Source organism: Phascolarctos cinereus, unplaced genomic scaffold (genome assembly GCF_003287225.1).
Source record: "Phascolarctos cinereus isolate Bilbo 61053 unplaced genomic scaffold, phaCin_HiC Scaffold_726;HRSCAF=1367, whole genome shotgun sequence".
In the NCBI taxonomy this organism is placed as follows: Eukaryota; Metazoa; Chordata; class Mammalia; order Diprotodontia; family Phascolarctidae; genus Phascolarctos; species Phascolarctos cinereus.
The window spans coordinates 389,489,175-389,506,566 of NW_027556098.1; the positions used below are offsets into that span (position 1 = coordinate 389,489,175).

Below are 17,392 nucleotides of genomic sequence, written 5' to 3' on the forward strand. Positions count from 1 at the left end.
GGAGATACCCATAAAATGGGGAGGAGAAAAACATCCTTCTGGTATCACAGGGCTGATGGGAGGAGAGGGGTGTGGGTGCGCTTCAAAAGGAAATCTGTGGGATCTGGTGGATGTATCTAAGCCTAACCCTTGTTAAAGGTCCAAACCTCCCAGCACAGTGCCTAGCACACAGTAGATGCTTAATAACTGTTTATTAAATTTTTAAAAATTATTCATCACCCACAGTGTGCAAAAGGTAGGTAGTGGTATGACTGGGGGGGCCACTTGGAAGGATAAAAAGCTTATAGACCCTGTTAACATATGGCTGGGGGAAACTGAGACCCTGCTTAGAGAGACTGCGAGCTCCATGAGGGTCAGGCCTATGACTTAATAGGGAGAGAAGAAACAGACATAAAATTAGACAACAAGCTTTTATTAAGCACCTACTCTGTATAGGGACTCTGTTAGACACAAGGGAAACCAGTCAAAGCATATTGGGAAATAACCATGATATAGAAAATCTGTAGTAAGTGCACTAGAGCAGAGATTCCTAAAGTGGGGGATGCTAGAACGATCCAAGGGGGCAGTAGCAGCCTCAGGTGCAACTGGGGGGGCCTTGAATAAAAATAAGGAGCTGGTGGAAGCATAAGGAAATTTTGAAACACTGTTCATACGTGTTTCATCTGTTATGTAACAGTTGAAGTCATAGTGACCATATTGTTTTCCAAATAAACACACAAAATGCAAATTATAACAGATCAGGGGTCAAGTCCGCTGGCAGGTCTTAACAAGCAAGTGTTGGCAGGCGAGCATGTTGCACATTGTTGGGAAGTCCAGCCTGCATGGGCAGAAATATATATGACTAATGACTTGTTTACAATATGATACCATATGGTTACGTGATGCAATATTGCGTCATCAAAATTTCAATGCAGGAAAAAAAGCCCATACATTTATAATAAATTATTAAATTTAAGATGCATCATTTAAAAAAAATTATGTATTTTTTGAAATGACACAAATTTCAAAAAACCGTTAAAAGGTTAAAGAAAGATTTTTGGGGCAGCGAGGTGGTGCAGTGGAGAGAGCACCGGCCCTGGAGTCAGGAGGACCTAAGTTCAAATCCGGTCTCAGACCAGATACTTGACACTTATTAGCAGAGTGATCCTGGGCAAGTCACTTAACTCCAATTGCCTCTCCAAAAAAAAAAAATAGAAAAAGAAAAAGGAAAAAAAAAGATTTCCAGGGAATTCTGAGTAATTTTTTTTTTTGAAAAGGCGGTGGTAGGCCAAATAAGTTTGGGAATTTCTGCACTAGAGAGATGCCACACAAAGTACTCTGTGATGTTCAGACCTTGGTTTCTCCCTGTGTAAAATCGGGGGGGGGGGGGGGGGGGTTTGAACTAGATGGCCTGTGAAGTCCCTTCCAGCTCTAAATCTGTAATCTGAAAGTGAAAACAAAAGGTTTATGTGTGAAAACAAATCTAAAAGTGAAAACAAAAGGTATGTGTGGCAGTCAGTTAATAAGTATTTGTTAAGCGTCTAATAAGCATTTATTAAGCACCTACTGTATGCCAGGCCTATGCTAAAAGCTGGGGATACAAAAGGAAGGGGAAAGATAGGACAAAGGATGGGTGAGAATTTAGCAAGTGAAGGTGGGGCCTGGAAACATTCTAAACACATACAACAGGATTAGCCAAGGCTGGGAGGTAGGGAGGAGACTCCCAGTGGAATCTGGTTTGATTGGATCATCAAGAAAGGCAGGGACTAAGATGACAACTGGTAAAAAGGCCAGATTGTAAGGCTGTCCTGTAAGGGATCTCCCTCTAGGTGCTATGCCTCAAAACAGGAAGGGATTCCCTATGGCCAAAGATTCTTTTTTTTTCTTCTTTCTTTAAAAAATTTTTATTTCATTAAATACTCCCCAGTTACATGTACAGTTTTTTTTAAAAATTAATTTTAAAAATTTTAAGTTCCAAATTCTCTCCCTCCTTTCTTCCCCTTCTCCTCTTTAAGAAGACAAGCAATTTGATTTGATATCAGTTATACATGTGAAGTCATTAAAAACACATTTCCATATTAGCCATATTGCCAAAGAAACTCAGACAAAAAATAAAACAAGAAAAATAAAGTTAAAAAAATATGCTTCAAACTGCATTCAGAGTTTATCGGTTTTCTCTCTCTCTGGAGAAGGACAGCATTTTTCATTATGGTTTCTTTGGAACTGTCTTGGGGCAGTCCAGTCTTTCACAGTCGATCATCCTTACAATATTGCTGTTACTATGTGCAACATTCTCCTGATTGTGCTAATTTTGGGTGTAGTTCCAAATTGCTCTCCAAAATGGTTACACTGGGGGGTAGCTAGGTGGTGCAGTGGATAGAGCACCGGCCCTGAAGTCAGGAGGACCTGAGTTCAAATCTGGCCTCAGACTAAACACTTGACACTTACTAGCTGTATGACCCTGGGCAAGTCACTTAACCCCAATTGCCTAAAAAAAAAATGGTTACACTGGTTTATGACTCGATTAATGGTGCATTAGTGACTGTTGGTGGAGTTGTGAATTGATCCAACCATTCTGGATCCAACCATTCATACCCAAAGGGCAGTCAAACTCTGTGTAACCTCTGATCCACCAATACCACTACTAGCTCTGTATCCCACAGAGATTAAAAAAAGGGGAAGGAAAAGAAATGCAGGGGAAGGTGGCCTAGCCATTCTAGATCTTAAATTGTATTATAAAGCAGCAATCACCAAAATTGCTTGGAACTGGCTAAGAAATAGAGTGGTGGATCAGTGGAATAGGTTAAGTATGCAGGATGCAGTAGTCAATGACTATAATAATCTATTATTTGATAAACCCAAAGACCTCAGCTTCTGGGAGAACTTACTCTTTGACAAAAACTGCTGGGAAAACTGGAAAAGAGTATGGCAGAAACTAGGCATAGACCCAAATCTCACACCATATACCAAAATAAAGTCAAAATGGGTTCATGGTTTAGATATCAAGGCTGATACTGTAAGCAAACTGGGAGAGCAAGGAATAGTTTAGCTATCAGATTTGTGGAGAACAGAAGAATTCATGACCAAACAGGAGATAGAGAACATTATGAAAAGCAAAATGGATAACTTTGATTACATTAAATTGAAAAATTTTTGCACAAACAAAGCCAATGCAACCAAGTTTAGAAGGAAAGTAGAAAATTGGGAAAAATTTTTATAACCAGACTCTGATAAGGGCCTTATTTCTAAAGTATATAGAGAATTAAGACAGATTTATAAGAATACAAGTCATTCCCCAATTGATAAATGGTCAAAGGATATGAACAGGCAGTACTCAGATGAAGAAATTAAAGCCATCTATAGTCATATGAAAAAAATGCTCTAAATCACTATTAATTAGAGAAATGCAAATCAAAACAACTCTGAGGTACCACATCACACCTATCAGATTGGCCAACATGACAAAACAGGAAAATGATAAATTTTGGAGAAGATGTAGGAAAGTTGGAACACTAATGCATTGCTGGTGGAACTGTGAAATGATCCAACCATTTTGTAGAGCAATTTGGAACTATGCCCAAAGGACTATAAAAATGTGCATACCCTTTGCCCCAGCAATAGCACTTCTAGGGCTATATCACAGAGAGATCATATAATGGGAAAAGGAGCCACATGTGCAAAAATATTCATAGCAGCTCTTTTTGTGGTGGCAAAGAATTGGAAATTGAGAGGATGCCCATCAATTGGGGAATGCCTGAACAAGTTGTGGTATATGAATGTAGTGGAATACTATTGTGCTATAAGAAATGATGAACAGGCTGACTTCAGAAAAACCTGGAAAGACTGGTATGGTCTGATGCTGAGTGAAGTGAGCAGAATCAGGAGAATGCTGTATGCAATAACAGCTACTTTGTGCGAAGACTAATATTGATAGACTTAACCCTTCTCAGTAATACAAGGATCTAAGTCATCTCCAAAGGCCTTGTGATGGAAAATGCTATCCACAAAGAAGAAAGAACTATGGAGTTTGCATGCAGATCAAAGCATACTATTTACTATTTTTTTTCTTCCGTTGTGTTTTGTTTCCTCTTTCTGGTGGCTCCTCCTATTGATTCTAATTCTTACTTACAACATCACTAATGTGAAAATATGTTTAATAGGAATGTGTATATATAGCCTGTATCAGATTGTGTGCTGTCTAAGGGGGGGGGGAATTTAAAACTCAAATTTTATGGAAGTGATTGTTGATAATTCAAAATAAATTAATTAAAAAAGGGGGGGGAGGGAGGAAGGACCTACTTGTACTAAGCTCTTTTTGTGGTGGCAAAGAATTAGAAATTGAGGGGTTGCCCATCAATTGGGAATGGCTGAACAAGTTCTGATATATGATGATAGAATAAATACTATTGTGCTGTAAGAAATGGACGAGCAGGACAATTTCAGAAAAGCCTGGAAAGACTGACATGAACTGATGCAGAGTGAAGTGAGCAGAACCAGGAGAACATTGTACACAGTAACAGCAACATTGTAAGGATAATCAACTGTGAATGACTTAGCTCTTCTCAGCAATACAATGATCCAAAACAATTCCAAAGGACTCATGAAGAAAAATGCTATCCACATCCAGAGAAAGAACTGATGGAGTCTGAATGCAGATCAAAGCATACTATTTTTGCTTTTATTTTTTTGTGTGTTTTTTATTCTTTTGGTCGGTTTTTTCCTTCATGTGACTATTGATAGCACCCATCTGTTCTTTTGCTTCATTTTTTTTTTCCAGTTGGGAGGGTGTGGGGTGGGAAGCTGGAAGCTGGAAAGGGGGAGGAGGAGGAGGGAGGAGGAAGAGGAGAAGAAGAAGAAGAAGAGAAGAAGAAGAAGAAGAAAAGAAGAAGAAGAAGAAGAAGAAGAAGAGGAGGAGGAGGAGGAGGAGGAGGAGGAGGAGGGGGAGGAGGGAGAGAGAGAGAGAATAGTCACGTACAATAAAATTAACAGATTTTTTCTGGAATATGGATTTCTTTTACAATTCTTTACATAAGGTCAAATTTGTGTGATGTGAATTTACATAAAGTGAGAACTGCCTATATAATGTCTTGGCCTACCCATAAGCAATTAACATTTCTCCAGTTGTTTAGATGTGCAAAAAGTGTTTTGTAATTGTGTTCAAATAATCCCTAGGTTTGCCTTGGCAGGGAGACTACCAAGTATTTTATATTATCTGCAGTTATTTTAAATGGAATTTCTTTTTCTATCTCTTGCTGCTGGGTTTTGTTGATAGTATATAGAAATGCTATTGATTTATGTGGGTTTATTTTATATCCTGTAACTTTGCTGAAGTTGTTAATTGTTTCAACTAGTTTTTTTAGTTGATTCTCTAGGGTTCTCTATATCATCATCTGCATAGACTGATAGTTTTGTTTCTTCATTGTCTATTCTAATTCCTTCAATTTCTTTTTCTTGTTTTATTGCCATAGCTAGCATTTCTAGTACAATAGTGAATAACAGTGGTGATAATGAACATGCTTGCTTCACCCCTGATCTTACTGGGAAGGCTTCAAGTTTATCCCCTTTATAGATAATGCTTTGTTATTGGTTTTAGATAGATACTATTTATCATTTTAAGAACATCATCTAGGGATTCTTAACTGGGGGTTTTCCCTCTTCAACTCATGGAATTCTCCCCTCTTTGCTCTTAGGACTTCCCCTGGATCTTGGCAGATGAGCAAGATGTGCACATGCATGATCCCCGGCTAATCCCACTGAAGACCATGACCTCAGACATTTTAAAGGTGAAGCTGGGTGAGAAGGACTTCATGGGACCTAGGCATCCCAGTGACTGCTGGGAGATAGATTTCACAATGCTTAGAAAAGGCTTATGAGGGGCCTAGGGGCTGTGACCAGCATAGCCCCAGGAGACCTCCTAAGCTGCCTTTGGTTGAAGGCTTAGGAAGAACCATCCTGTTATTTTAAACTCTCCAGGAAGGAATTGGTCTCTCCCGTGCCTTACGGCTATAACCCTGCTAGCCATACCCAGGGCAGAGCCCTGACTCCTAGCAGGGCAGCCTGACCCGTCTCATCTTGATTGGCCAAGGACACGGTGGGCAAGCTCCCTCTCCCCTAGAGGGCCTGGGCAGAGAGTGGGCAGGCTGCAGGCAGCCCTTGGCTATTTCCTCATGACCTCTGACCGGTCATCCACTCCTTTTGAGTGAGAAGGTTTATCTCGGGGTCAGAAAGAGTCCCCACGTGGATCTTTTTGCAGGATCCTAGAGGCCAGCTGTCTAATCTCTACCCCCCCCCCCCAAACATCCCTTCTATGACATCTTTGGCAAGTGACTTGCTTGAAGCTCATGACCTCCTAAGGCAACCTGTGCCACTTTTGGATGGCCCCCATTGGGGAATAGGGGTTAGGGTGTTTTTCCTGCCACCAAGGCCAAATGTGCTTCTCTGTTACTTCTAACCACTGCTCTCTGGTACCAAATAGAACAAGTCTGATCCCTCCTTTGAGCCTCAGTGTTCCCATCTGTGAAATGGGGGCGGTGGTGGTAATAATAATCTCTGTAAGCTTAAAAGTGCTACAGAAACGTGACCTTTAACCATCGTCGCCACCGGCATGGTTTCCTTCTAACAGATGCAACTGTACGTGGAGGAGAGGGCTCACAAGAGCAGCTGAAGCAGGACCGGACTTTGGTAGCCATCATGGGCCCCTCTTGGCCTGGAACTGCCTCGCTGGCTTCAAGTGCTCTTCCCATCGTCTGACAGACCAGGCGAGTCCAGCATCACCCTCGAGACCGGCTCCCTCGGCCAGCTCTGGTCACAGGCCGACCAGCCTTTGATCACTAGGAAGGAATCCCAGGAAGAGGGGGGAGAGAACCTAGGACCCTGTTCTCTGTTGTCCTTGGGTCCCTCTGAACACAAGTGGCCACTGTAAATTGGACTGTGGTTTTTGTTTCAATAAAAGACCTGAGCGCAGCGTCCTGTGGATTGTTGCTCAAAGATAGGGAAGCCCCGAGTGATCTGGGATTGAGGATGCTTCTGGAAGAGTCTGGACCATTCACCCCTTGACCTCATGCTCTCCTCCTTCCTCAAACCAACTCCAGGCTGTCTATATGGAAAGTGTTTATTGAAAACTCAAAGCTGTGAAAAGTAGGAAGACGCTGTCACCATTCCTTCCATCTGGGTCCAGATCTAGTTGCCGCATCTGGCTGTGTCTTCTGTAGGACTGGGTTTCTTGGTAACCTCAGGGCCAATAGTGATGCTGCTGTTGGTGACTCGGGAGCCATACCACCCAGCCCAGAACTGAGTGTCATTGCCACCATGCTGGAAGCGGATGTGACGAACTCCTGGGGGGTAGTTGGAGAATGTGTGGGAGACCTGGGGGAGGACAGAGTTAGTCACTTGGTGGGGGTAGCTCTATAGTTCTTAACCTTGGGTTGGCAGGATTGGAGGGAGAGGGAAAGTAGGGGATGGAGATAGTGTGGGGTAGAAAGGTCTGGGCTGTAAGGCAGGGGTTCTTAACCTTTTTTGTGCCCTAGACCCCTCTTGTGAAGCCTATGGACCCCCTTCTCAGTCATGTTTTTAAATGCATAAAATAAAACACACAGGATTACAAAATAAAATTACTTTGAAATATAGTTATCGAAACATATATATAATTTATAAAATGTATATATTATATTTATAAAATATAGAAATATTTGTTTTATAAGTATAAGTAGGTATTTCTATTTATAAATATATATATTTAAAGTTTGTGTGCTCCAGACTAAGAGCCCCATCTGTGCAGTATTCTCTGACCAAGCTCCCTCAGAGAAGAGGTGGAGTGGGGACAGAGAATTGACATGGGATAGCTGCCTCGCGCTCCCCTGTGGTCCTGTCCCCCAGGACCGCACTGACCTCTCTCCACTCGCAATCACTCCATTGTTTGATCTCCACCGGTGGGGGCTCAAATGAATCCAGGACAAGGTAGTCTGCTGACAGTAACTGCACACAGATCTGGTAGCGGCAGCCGCAATCATATCTGGCAGCAAACCTGAGGGGAGGCGGAAGGGACGTCACTAGTCCGTCAAGCCCATCCCGCACCTGGACTGAAAGGCCTCTTTATAATATCCCCAACAACTGGTCGTGTGGCTTTCTATCTAGGACATTTAATGAGATGGCAGTGACTAAAGAGATACAGAGCAAAGAGCACTGGCCTTGGACTAGTGGACCTGGGTTCTAATTCTGGCTCTTGACATTTATAGCCTGTGTGACTATGAGGATCAGTCATTTCACTTCTCTACAGGCCTCTGTTTCCTCATCTGTAAGATAATGGTTGGACGAGAATCTAGACCCCATGTGGGGTCGAGACCCAGTTTAAAAAGTGCTAAAGGGGGAGGCAGCTAGGTGGGGCAGTGGATGGAGCCCCAGCCCTGGAGTCAGGAGGACCTGAGTTCAAATCCAGCCTCAGACCAAACACTAGCTGTGTGACCCTGGGCAAGTCACTTAACCCCAACTACCTTAAAAAAAAAGTGCTAAAGGGGTCATGTAGAAAAAGTTTAAGGAGCCCTGGACCTCAGAAGTTCTTTCCAGCTGTAAATCTATGCTTCTCTGAACTGATGTACCCCTGTGTTATTACCTAGCTATTAGGAAGTGTTTCTTTATGTTAAACCTTGCTAGCACAGCCTAGCGAGAAGTCCTGCTTGGTTTTCCACTCAAGTGCTTTTTAGGATAATTGATTTAGAGGGGGAAGTGACCATGTAGCTCGTATAGTCTAACATCCTCATTTAATAAATGTGGAAACTGAGGGTCTTAGAGAGTGACTTGTCCAAGGTCACACAGCTAGTGTCTGAGGTGGATTTGCACAAAGGTCTTCCTGACTCTAGGTAAAGTTGGATTGGATTGAGTGCGTGTCATGGACTTTCCCCTGGGATTACAAATTAATCAGCAAGCATTATTAAGCATCTGCTACGTGACAGGTATGTATGAGGTGATAAAGGTACAAAGACAATCCTTGTCCTCAGAAACTTATATTCTAACAAAGGAAATGATGTGTTTGCATACGTATATACAAATACATATAATTTCATCGGGGAGGCAATGGCAGCTGGGAAGGTCAAGAATGGCCTCGTGGAGAAGGTGGTGCCTGAGGTGAGCTTCAAAGGAAGAAGCTAGAGGCAAAAAGTGAGGGAAGGGAAGGTCCCACGTCTGCAGGGTCCTATCCACTACCAGGGATGGGGAACCTTTGGCCTTGAGGCCATGTGTGGCCCTGGAGGTCCTCAAGTGCGGCCCTTTGACTGAATCCAAACTTCACAGAACAAATCCCCTTAATAAAAGGATTTGTTCTGTAAGACTTGGACTCAGTCAGAAGGCCGCACCCAAGGACCTAGAAGGCCACAGGTGGCCTCGAGGCTGCAGGTCCCCCACCCCTTCGTACAAGGACAGAGAGTGGGAGATGGTGTGTTGTGTGTAGAGCAGCAAGATGGCTCAGTCTGGACCACAGAGCTCGTGGATGGGGAGTAATGCATGATAAATCTGGAAAGGTGGTTTGGAGCCAAGTTGTAAGAGGCTTCACCAACGATCCTAGAGGTAACAGAAGTACCTGGGACCAAGATCAATTTGGCAGCTACAGGGATGGCAAATTGGAGAGGAAGAAGAGATTGGCAGCAAGACCGAGTAGGAGGCTATGGCCAACCTTGGGGGGATGTGGCTGGCTGTGATGTGAGTCAAGGGAGAGGACGGGTCCAAAAGACTTTGGGGAGGAAGAGTCTACCAGACTCGGCAACCATTTGGATATGTGGGGGTGGGGATGACAGTGAGGCCACAAGGATGAGGATGGTGGTGCCCTCCATAGGAAGACAGGGAGAATTGAGAACGATGATGAGTGACGTGTGGCACGGCTAAGTGGCCGGCCCAGGCCTCAGGTCATACTGCCCTCCCTTGCTTTGTTCATAAGGTCATGGTGCAGATGAAGCAGCACCTGGATGGGAGAGTGTCCCACTCCATCCTGCTGGTCCCCAGGCCCTCTCACCAGTCCTTGATCACGATGTCCGGCCTCACGGTGTCCATCAGCTCTTTCCAGTACCCCGCAGCTTTCAGGTCCACCATCTGAGACTTGAGGCAGGTGCTAGGGAGGCGTGAGAAGACATGGTTGGGCCCAGGTCAGCTTAGTAGAGAGCTGGACTTCTTCCTCATCACCCCGGCGTGCTCAGATACAAGATGTGGAGATGGGAGCTTCTCCTACACCCTCCCACCACGCCAGCCAGGGACACCAGGCCCACAGCAGCTGTCACGCCATCTTGTGACCCCTCCCTCAGCCCCTGGGGTTCTGTCTTTAACAGCAGGATGCATGAGTGATGTAGGGGACTTCAGGTTCACCTCCATTAAGTCTGGACATTAAGGACTTACCTTGAATATCAATAATTTAGGGCCGCTACGAGGCGCCATAGTGCACAGAGTGCTGGACCTGGAGTCAGAAGACTCATCTTCCTGAGCTCAAGTCCAGCCTCAGACACTTACTCGCTGTGTGACCTTGGGCAAGTCACTTCACCTGTTTGCCTCAGTTTCCTCATCTGTAAAATGAGCTGGAGAAGGGAATGGCAAACCGCTCCAGTATCTTTGCCAAAGACACCAAAACCCCAAACAAACCCAAATGGGGTCAGGAAGGGTCAGACGTGACTGAAAACGACTGAACAACAATCAGTAATTTGGTACAGGGTGACTCATTTTTGAGCCCTCAACAATCACCTTTCTTCAGAAGGAGGAAAGACAAGCAGAGGGCTTGGGTTTGAGTCTCTGCCCCCCTGCTTATGACCCAGTGGCCTTGGACAAGTCACTGCCTCTCAGCCTGTTCGTCTGCAAGATGAGGACATGGGACTGGATGGTCTCACTGGTTCCCTCTGGCTCCTGATCCTGGGTCCCACGAGCTCTGTGAGGGCAGGGATTGGCTTTTACCTTTCTTTGCATTCCCATTAGCACAGAGCGTGGTGGTTCAGTGGTTTCAGTCATGTCTGACTCTGTGATCTCATGCAAAGACACTGGGGTGGTTTACCATTTCCTTCTTCAGCCCATTTTACAGATGAAGAAACTGAGGCAAACAGAGTGAAGCAACTTGTCCAGGGTGACACAGCTAGTAAGTGTCTGAGGCCATATCTGAACTCAGGTCTTCCTGACTCTAGGCCTACAGCGCTATCCCCTGTGCCACCTAGCTGCCCACCTGGCACATAGTAGGTACTTAATAAATGCTTGTAGATTGATTGGCATTTATTTGGTGCTAGGCACAGTGCTGAGACCTGGGGATGCCCTCACATCCTAACGGAGAGGGCATGAGAATAACCAGGTACGGCCAAGACCCAGACCCAGACTAGAGGGAGGGCAATTTCAGAAGGGAAGCCCTAGCAGCTGAGGGGACTGGGAAAGGCCTCCTACAGAAGGTGGCAGCCTAAGTCGAGTGTGAAGGAGACGAGAAATGCTGATAGGCTGAAGTAAAGATGGAGATCGTTCCAGGGACAGCCAATGAGTTGGGAGATGATAGCTAGCTGCCCCAGTGGATAGAGTGCTGGGCCTGGAGTCAGGAAAACCTGGGTTCAAATCCAGCCTTGGATATTTCCTAGGAAGTTACTTAACCACTGTCTGTCTCAGTTTTCTCCACTGTAAAATGGGGATAATAGATCTAATACTTGTGCTTAGCTCAGTGCCTAGCACACACTAGGTGTTCTAGAAATGTTAGCTATAATTATTATTTCTCAGCTGCCCAGGGACCTCCTGGCTCTGCTCTCCCTGATCCCTCCCCTCCCCCCAGAGCCCACTCAAGTCAGGATTCCTCTTACTAATAGGAGGTGACAAAGTATTTCTTGACTTTGGGGTCTGGAAACTCTTTGCCATGGGCTCCAGGCGTGTCTTCCACTTTCCAGTTATCTCCTCCGTTCTGGTCAATTGTCCAAAATTCCAAGCCCTCTAGAAAAAGAATAAGCATAGTCTTGAGTTCCATGAGGTAGGTGGGTGGGTGCAGGGCAGGATGTGGGGTAGGATGTGAGGCAGTTGGAGGAAGTGGGGTGTTTAGAGAAGAGAACACTTAGGTGGGGTTATGATAGCTGTGTTCAAGGTGGTATAGCACTCAGACACTTAAAACCCGTGTGACCTTGGGCAAGTCACTTAACCTCTATCTAGGAGGCAACTAGGTGGCTCAGTAGATAGAGGGCTGGGCCTGGAGTCAGGAAGGTCAAATCTGGTCTCAGATACTCACTAGCTGTGTGATGCTGGGCTAGTCACTTAGCCTCTGTTTTCCTTAATCCACCAGAGAAGGAAATGGCAAACCACTCCAGTATCTTTGTCAAGAAAACCCCACAGACAGTGTAGTCCACAGGGTCATGGAAGAGCTGGACAGGGCTGAACAACAACATAGCACTCTGCCAGCGGTACAGCAATTAACTGAATGTCCATAAGAGCAGCTGTTCTGCTGAGGTCAAGATCTGACATGCTTTGGGGTTCCTGTGTTTGTGGAAGAGGCAAGTTTTTTTTTTCCCCCAAGCCTCATACTTGTCATCCTATGCATGCTGAATGTGTGATTTCTGTGATTTCTTCAGTATAGGTAACTCTCAAATGAGTAACTCCCTCTCCTTAGGAAAGCAGGGACTTTCTCTGTGATTTGTGGCTTTCGTTGCCAGGAGCACTGAGAGGTTGTAATTTGTCCAGGGTCACACAGCCAGTATGCATCAGAGATAGGACTTGAACCCAATTCTGGCCCATTCCCCTTGTTATACCATGCTGCCTCCAAAGGAATGTGAGTCAGGAGAGAAGACTGAATATCTGGGTCTTTAGTAGAAAGGAGTCACTCTGGATTAAAAGGTGAGCAAGGACACTTTCTTACCGAGTTGGGGTAGGACAGCACTCAGCACAGGGACCCTGTTGTACACCCCCCTGATGGAATCCTAACAAAGCTGCCCCCAGCCCCAACATTCTAATTTCCTTATGGGGCCCACTGAACACCAGGTAAGTCCTGATTTAATCACACAATCTGGCTTTGACCACACCGCTGGCCCCCACACTCAGTACAACCACTGCCTCTAGCTAGCCATTGCCCCCAGATCCAAGTCACATATGGGAACAGGTATGTCCTTGTACTCAACCACAATCACATTTAGCCAAAGACAGGACCACAATACCCAGCTATCCATCTTGACCAGACAGGATCGCAATAGCTAGCCAATCAGAAAGCAGCATGACCAGGATGTTTGGGCACCAAACCATAGAAGGGACCCTTTCTTATTACCTAATCCCTTGACAAATCCCTCCTGCCTTTTTAACATTTATAATTTCTGTTATGTAATTGCATCTTTACCCTACAGAAGTCTGTCTAGCTTCCTCTGAAGCTGCTGGTTCTTCTTGGAACCTAGCCCACTTCTGAGGGGAGTCAATCCTCAATACATGCCTGTGCTTGGATTAGAGGTGTTCTGACTCTGACTTCTTTGAGACGGTGCTGCCATGACACACCGTGAAACCTCAACACCACCATCCTCAACCCCTAGGATGAGAGCAAGGAACGTTACACTCTTGTTTTTGTATTCTCACTGTCTGGCCCACAGCAGGTGCTTAATAAATCCTTGTTGATTGATAGGTGCTTAATAAATGTTTTTTGAATTGAATTGGGACTTAGTACATGAGGTTTTGGGTCCTTGGTCTACCATTAATCACTTAGTCTGATACCTTCATTTTACAGATGAGGAAATTGAGAGATGAGGAAACTGAGGCCCAGAAAATTCAAGTGACTTAAGATCATAGGATCCTGGATTTAAGGTTGAAAGGGAAATGTGAGGTCATCTGATCCAACCCACTTCATGTTATAGATGAGGACACTGAAGTCCAGAGAGGACCTCAAATGGTAACTGAAGTGCTACTTACTATTACCTGTATGACCTGCTCAAAGTCCCTCAATGTAGTAAAAGAAAGAACAGAAATTCAGACTCAGGCGTTCTGATTCCAAATGCAGTGTTATTACCACTGTGCCACCCTAGCTCCAAGGGAAGTGACTTGCTCAAGATGACATGGGTGGAAACTGTCAGAGCTGGGATTTAAAATGGGACTTCTGACTCCAGAGGCACTGGGCTACCCAGCCCATGTATAGTCTACATGCCTATGCTATGAGACAGCTTTGATGAGGGGAAGGTGGGGACCCACCTCGGGCACAGGGGACGCACCTTGGGCACAGGGGTTTCGGATCAGGTTCCTCTGGAGGCTGCAGAGGAAGTAGAAAACCTTCCAGTCAGTTACTGGTTGGTCCCAGTCCTGGGAGATGAAGCCCTCTCTCTGGCACTTGCGTTTCCACAGGGACACCAGGTCGATGAGGTCCCTCCACAGGCTGCAGACTGGCCGGCAGTGCCTCAGCAGCTCCCGAGCTGGCACGAGGGAGAACAGCTCCAGGAGGACGTTCTCGGGCATCTCATTGATGGAGGCCATGGCCCTGGTGCCAGGGCCAGGGATGGGCAATCATCCACTGTCGGCACAAGCCTAGGAGGAGGCAGTGTCTAAAACAGGGGAGGGAAGAGGGCAGTTAGGAGGATGTCTGACAACATGGTGAGGGACAAGGACAGTTTGGGGCTCTACAAAGAACTTAAAAAGCACTTTTATACATGCTGCATCATTTGATTTTTTCTGAACAGTTTTTCAACTCAACTAAACTATGAGAAGCAATTGGCGAAACAGGAAGATCTCTGGACTGGGTCAGTCTTACAGAACAGGTCACCTATTTCTGCAAGGTCTGAGCTCGTCACTCCCCAACTCAATACACTCCAATGGCTCCCTATTGCTTACAGGGGACTGTTTGGCATTCAAGGCCTTTCGCATGTCCTTATATGTAACTGGAAGAAATAAAACACTATTTAAAAGGAAAACCTCCAACAAAGCCTTTCTAATCTGGCTCCTTCTTATCTTTCCAGTCTTCTCACACTTCACTCCCCTCTGGGATCCCTTACTTGTTAATACTCAACAACAATGCTCCATTTCCAGACTCAGTGCCCTTGCACTGGCTGTCCGGAAGGCCCTTCCTCCTGGTCTCCATTTATGACTTCTCAGGCCTCTTTTAAGATTGTTTGAATTCCACCTTCTAGAAGAAGTTTCTTGTAGAAATTCTGAAAAAATGTCCTAATACCACTTCCTTCCACCCCAATCTCCCCCCTCCCCCATACCTTCCCTACTGATATTACTTTCAATTTACAATAGATATATCTTGTTTGCCTGTTGTCTCCACTATTAGCAGGGGAACTCCTGATAGTAGGAACTACGTCTGTCTTAGTGCTTAGCACAGTGCCTAGCACATAGTAAGCAGTTAGTGACAGGAAGCTAGTTAGCACGGGGTGGGGACAGGGGTGGGGGGAATAAAAGAGCACTGGACTTGGAGTCAGGAAGATCTGAGTTCAAATCCAGCCTCAGATATGTGCTAGCTGTGTAACACCAAGCAAGTCACTTAATCTCTTTCTGGTTCAATTTGCTCACCTGTAAAATGAAAGAGAATAAGCATATATTGTGTGCCTCACACTGTGCTAAGCACTTTTTACAAATATCATGTTGGTTTGATCCTCACAACAACCCTATAACAGCACAGCATCTACCTCCCAGAGTTATGAGGATCAAAACGAGATAATATTTGTAAAAAGTGCTTAGCACAGTGGCTGGCATACAGTAGACCCTTAATAAATGCCTGTTCATTTCCATTTTACAGTTGAGGACACTGAGCTTAAGTGACTTGCTCAGGATCACCCAGCTGGTAAGTATCTGAGGCTGAATTTGACTCCTCTTCCTGACTCCAAGGGCAGCTAGGTGATTGCTGGGCTTGGAGTCAGGAAGACTCATCTTCTAAGTTCAAATCTGGCTTCAGACACTAGCTGTGTGACCCTGGGCAACTCACTTAACCCTGTTTGCCTCAGTTTCCTCATCTGTAAAATAAGCTGGAGAAGGAAATGGTAATCCATTCTAGGATCTTCGCCAAGAAAACCCCAAACAGAGTCACAAAGAATCTGACTGTGGACATGACTTAATGACAGCTTCCTGACTCCAGGCACAATGCTCTAACCACTTCACCACCAAGTGCTTCTGAAAGTGGGAATATTAATAGTACTAGCTTCACAACAGGGTTATTGCTGAGATTAAATAAGATTGATTACAAAGTACTTTGCAAACCTTTAAGTGTTATAGAAGATGTCATCATCATCATCATCACCACCATCACCACTGGGTGAATCAATGGCTAAATCATTAACTTACAAGCGAGGCCCTTCCCGGATCTGGTCCTCACTTTCCTCATCTGTTAATGAGGACAGATAGATGCTCTCTAAGGCCCCTCTTGGCTCCCAGCATCACTCTTCTAAACTGCCTCCCAGCTCTGATATTCTGTGTTCTAAGGTTATTTCAGGCCTTGACATTCTCTGTTCTAAAGCCCTTTCCTGTTCTAACATGTTATTTGGCACTTCTAACAATTAAAAGTAACGCAAGTCACTTCTCACTTGCTGGGTGATGGAGGGCAGGCGGCTTTTCAAAAGGGTTCCCCTCTCGTTTCTCTACTTCTTGAGTTCTGGCTCGTACTAAAATCGTCTCCCTTTCCAGTGCCCACGAATAAATAGGAGGGCTCTCATCACAAGCCGCACACGAGCTAGAGCAAAGAGAGACCCACGAGAGCCAGACCGGTTACTGTTCCACTGGGCCGTGGTCACTAAGGGGAGGCAATTTCCCTTTCCCTTTCTAACTGGTCAGTTCCGGCTCTCTGACCACTCCCTATGGACACAGGCTGAGTAGAGGCTGACCGAGCCAGAAGCAAAGAGCTGAGGAACGCAGCGGCCGCGGTGGGGGAGGGGAGATACTAAGTCTTCTCCTACCCCGCTTCCTTCCCAGCCCCCTTTAGACTCCCCCTGGGCCGGATGCTGGGGATCCCTGGGTTCGGCTCACTCTGGATGAAGGGTGACGCCCGAGTTACAAGGCCCTTCACCCCTGCCTCCAGCAGCTATAGTGCGCAGAGACTAGGTCTGGCCAGGACTGGCAAAGCTAAACGCGGCCAGGCTGATAGACTGGCGGTTACTGCTTGGGTCCTGGCTCCGTGCTACATTTCCCCTTTCCCCAGGAATGGCTGCAAAGCAACTGACTAGAGGCGTGCCAAGGAGACCGCGAGCTGAGTCCAGACGCTGCGCATCCGTTCCAAAGGGGCCCCCTCGACTCCCGGCTTACAGCTGGGGAGGGGACCCAGGCGTCCCGGCCCCCCTCCCGGCTCCTCCTCCGCCTCTTCTTCCCTGGCAGACCTGATCCCAGCCTCTTCCCCTGCCATGCTACGACTAGGCAGAAACCTGGGGGCTCGGGGCTAGGCTGGGCTGGACAGGGCTGGCAGACCGCTCTCTTGGATCCGTCAGCGACTCCGGCTTCGGCAGCTTCCGTAAACACTCAGCCCGAGCTTCCTGGCCCT

At 45.9% G+C, this 17,392-nt stretch overlaps 2 protein-coding genes across 14 annotated transcripts in view; one reads left to right on the forward strand and one right to left on the reverse strand.

Annotated features, from left to right (window-relative positions):
* The window catches only part of MAD2L2 (mitotic arrest deficient 2 like 2), a 27,883-nt gene extending 20,279 nt beyond the window's left edge, over positions 1 to 7,604 (forward strand). For 4 of the 6 annotated variants that reach the window (XM_078145677.1, XM_020973873.2, XM_020973881.2 and 1 more), the window contains one exon: positions 5,670 to 7,604. In XM_078145677.1, the coding sequence (XP_078001803.1) occupies positions 5,670 to 5,852 (183 nt within the window). In that variant the 3' untranslated portion in view covers positions 5,853 to 7,604. The remainder of the gene's footprint in view (positions 1 to 5,669) is intronic. The other 2 variants (XM_078145678.1, XM_020973889.2) reach the window with 1 other exon arrangement.
* On the reverse strand, positions 7,073 to 17,392 carry LOC110199112 (F-box only protein 6-like). 8 transcript variants are annotated; one of them, XM_020973827.2, is made up of 7 exons: positions 17,277 to 17,392; positions 16,446 to 16,591; positions 14,145 to 14,471; positions 11,778 to 11,904; positions 9,980 to 10,075; positions 7,867 to 8,002; positions 7,073 to 7,344 (listed from the first exon to the last, which is right to left on the reverse strand). In XM_020973827.2, exons 3-7 carry the CDS (start codon positions 14,401 to 14,403, stop codon positions 7,159 to 7,161), a joined length of 804 nt encoding a protein of 267 aa, XP_020829486.1. In that variant the 5' UTR covers positions 14,404 to 14,471; positions 16,446 to 16,591; positions 17,277 to 17,392; the 3' UTR covers positions 7,073 to 7,158. The 8 variants fall into 8 exon arrangements, with proteins under 8 accessions (XP_020829486.1, XP_078001801.1, XP_020829476.1 ...); XM_078145675.1 differs by lacking the exon at positions 17,277 to 17,392 and adding an exon at positions 17,079 to 17,093; XM_020973817.2 differs by lacking the exon at positions 16,446 to 16,591.

Bases quoted from the DNA above. Each gene is read 5' to 3' on its own strand.
- LOC110199112 (XM_020973817.2), bottom strand. From the start codon at position 14,403: ATGGCCTCCATCAATGAGATGCCCGAGAACGTCCTCCTGGAGCTGTTC. The intron at 11,905-14,144 runs GTGCGTCCCCTG...TTCTTTTTCTAG, and splicing joins CCGAAACCCCTGTGCCCAAG to AGGGCTTGGAATTTTGGACA. The intron at 10,076-11,777 runs GTAAGAGGAATC...ACGCCTCCCTAG, and splicing joins TACTTTGTCACCTCCTATTA to CACCTGCCTCAAGTCTCAGA.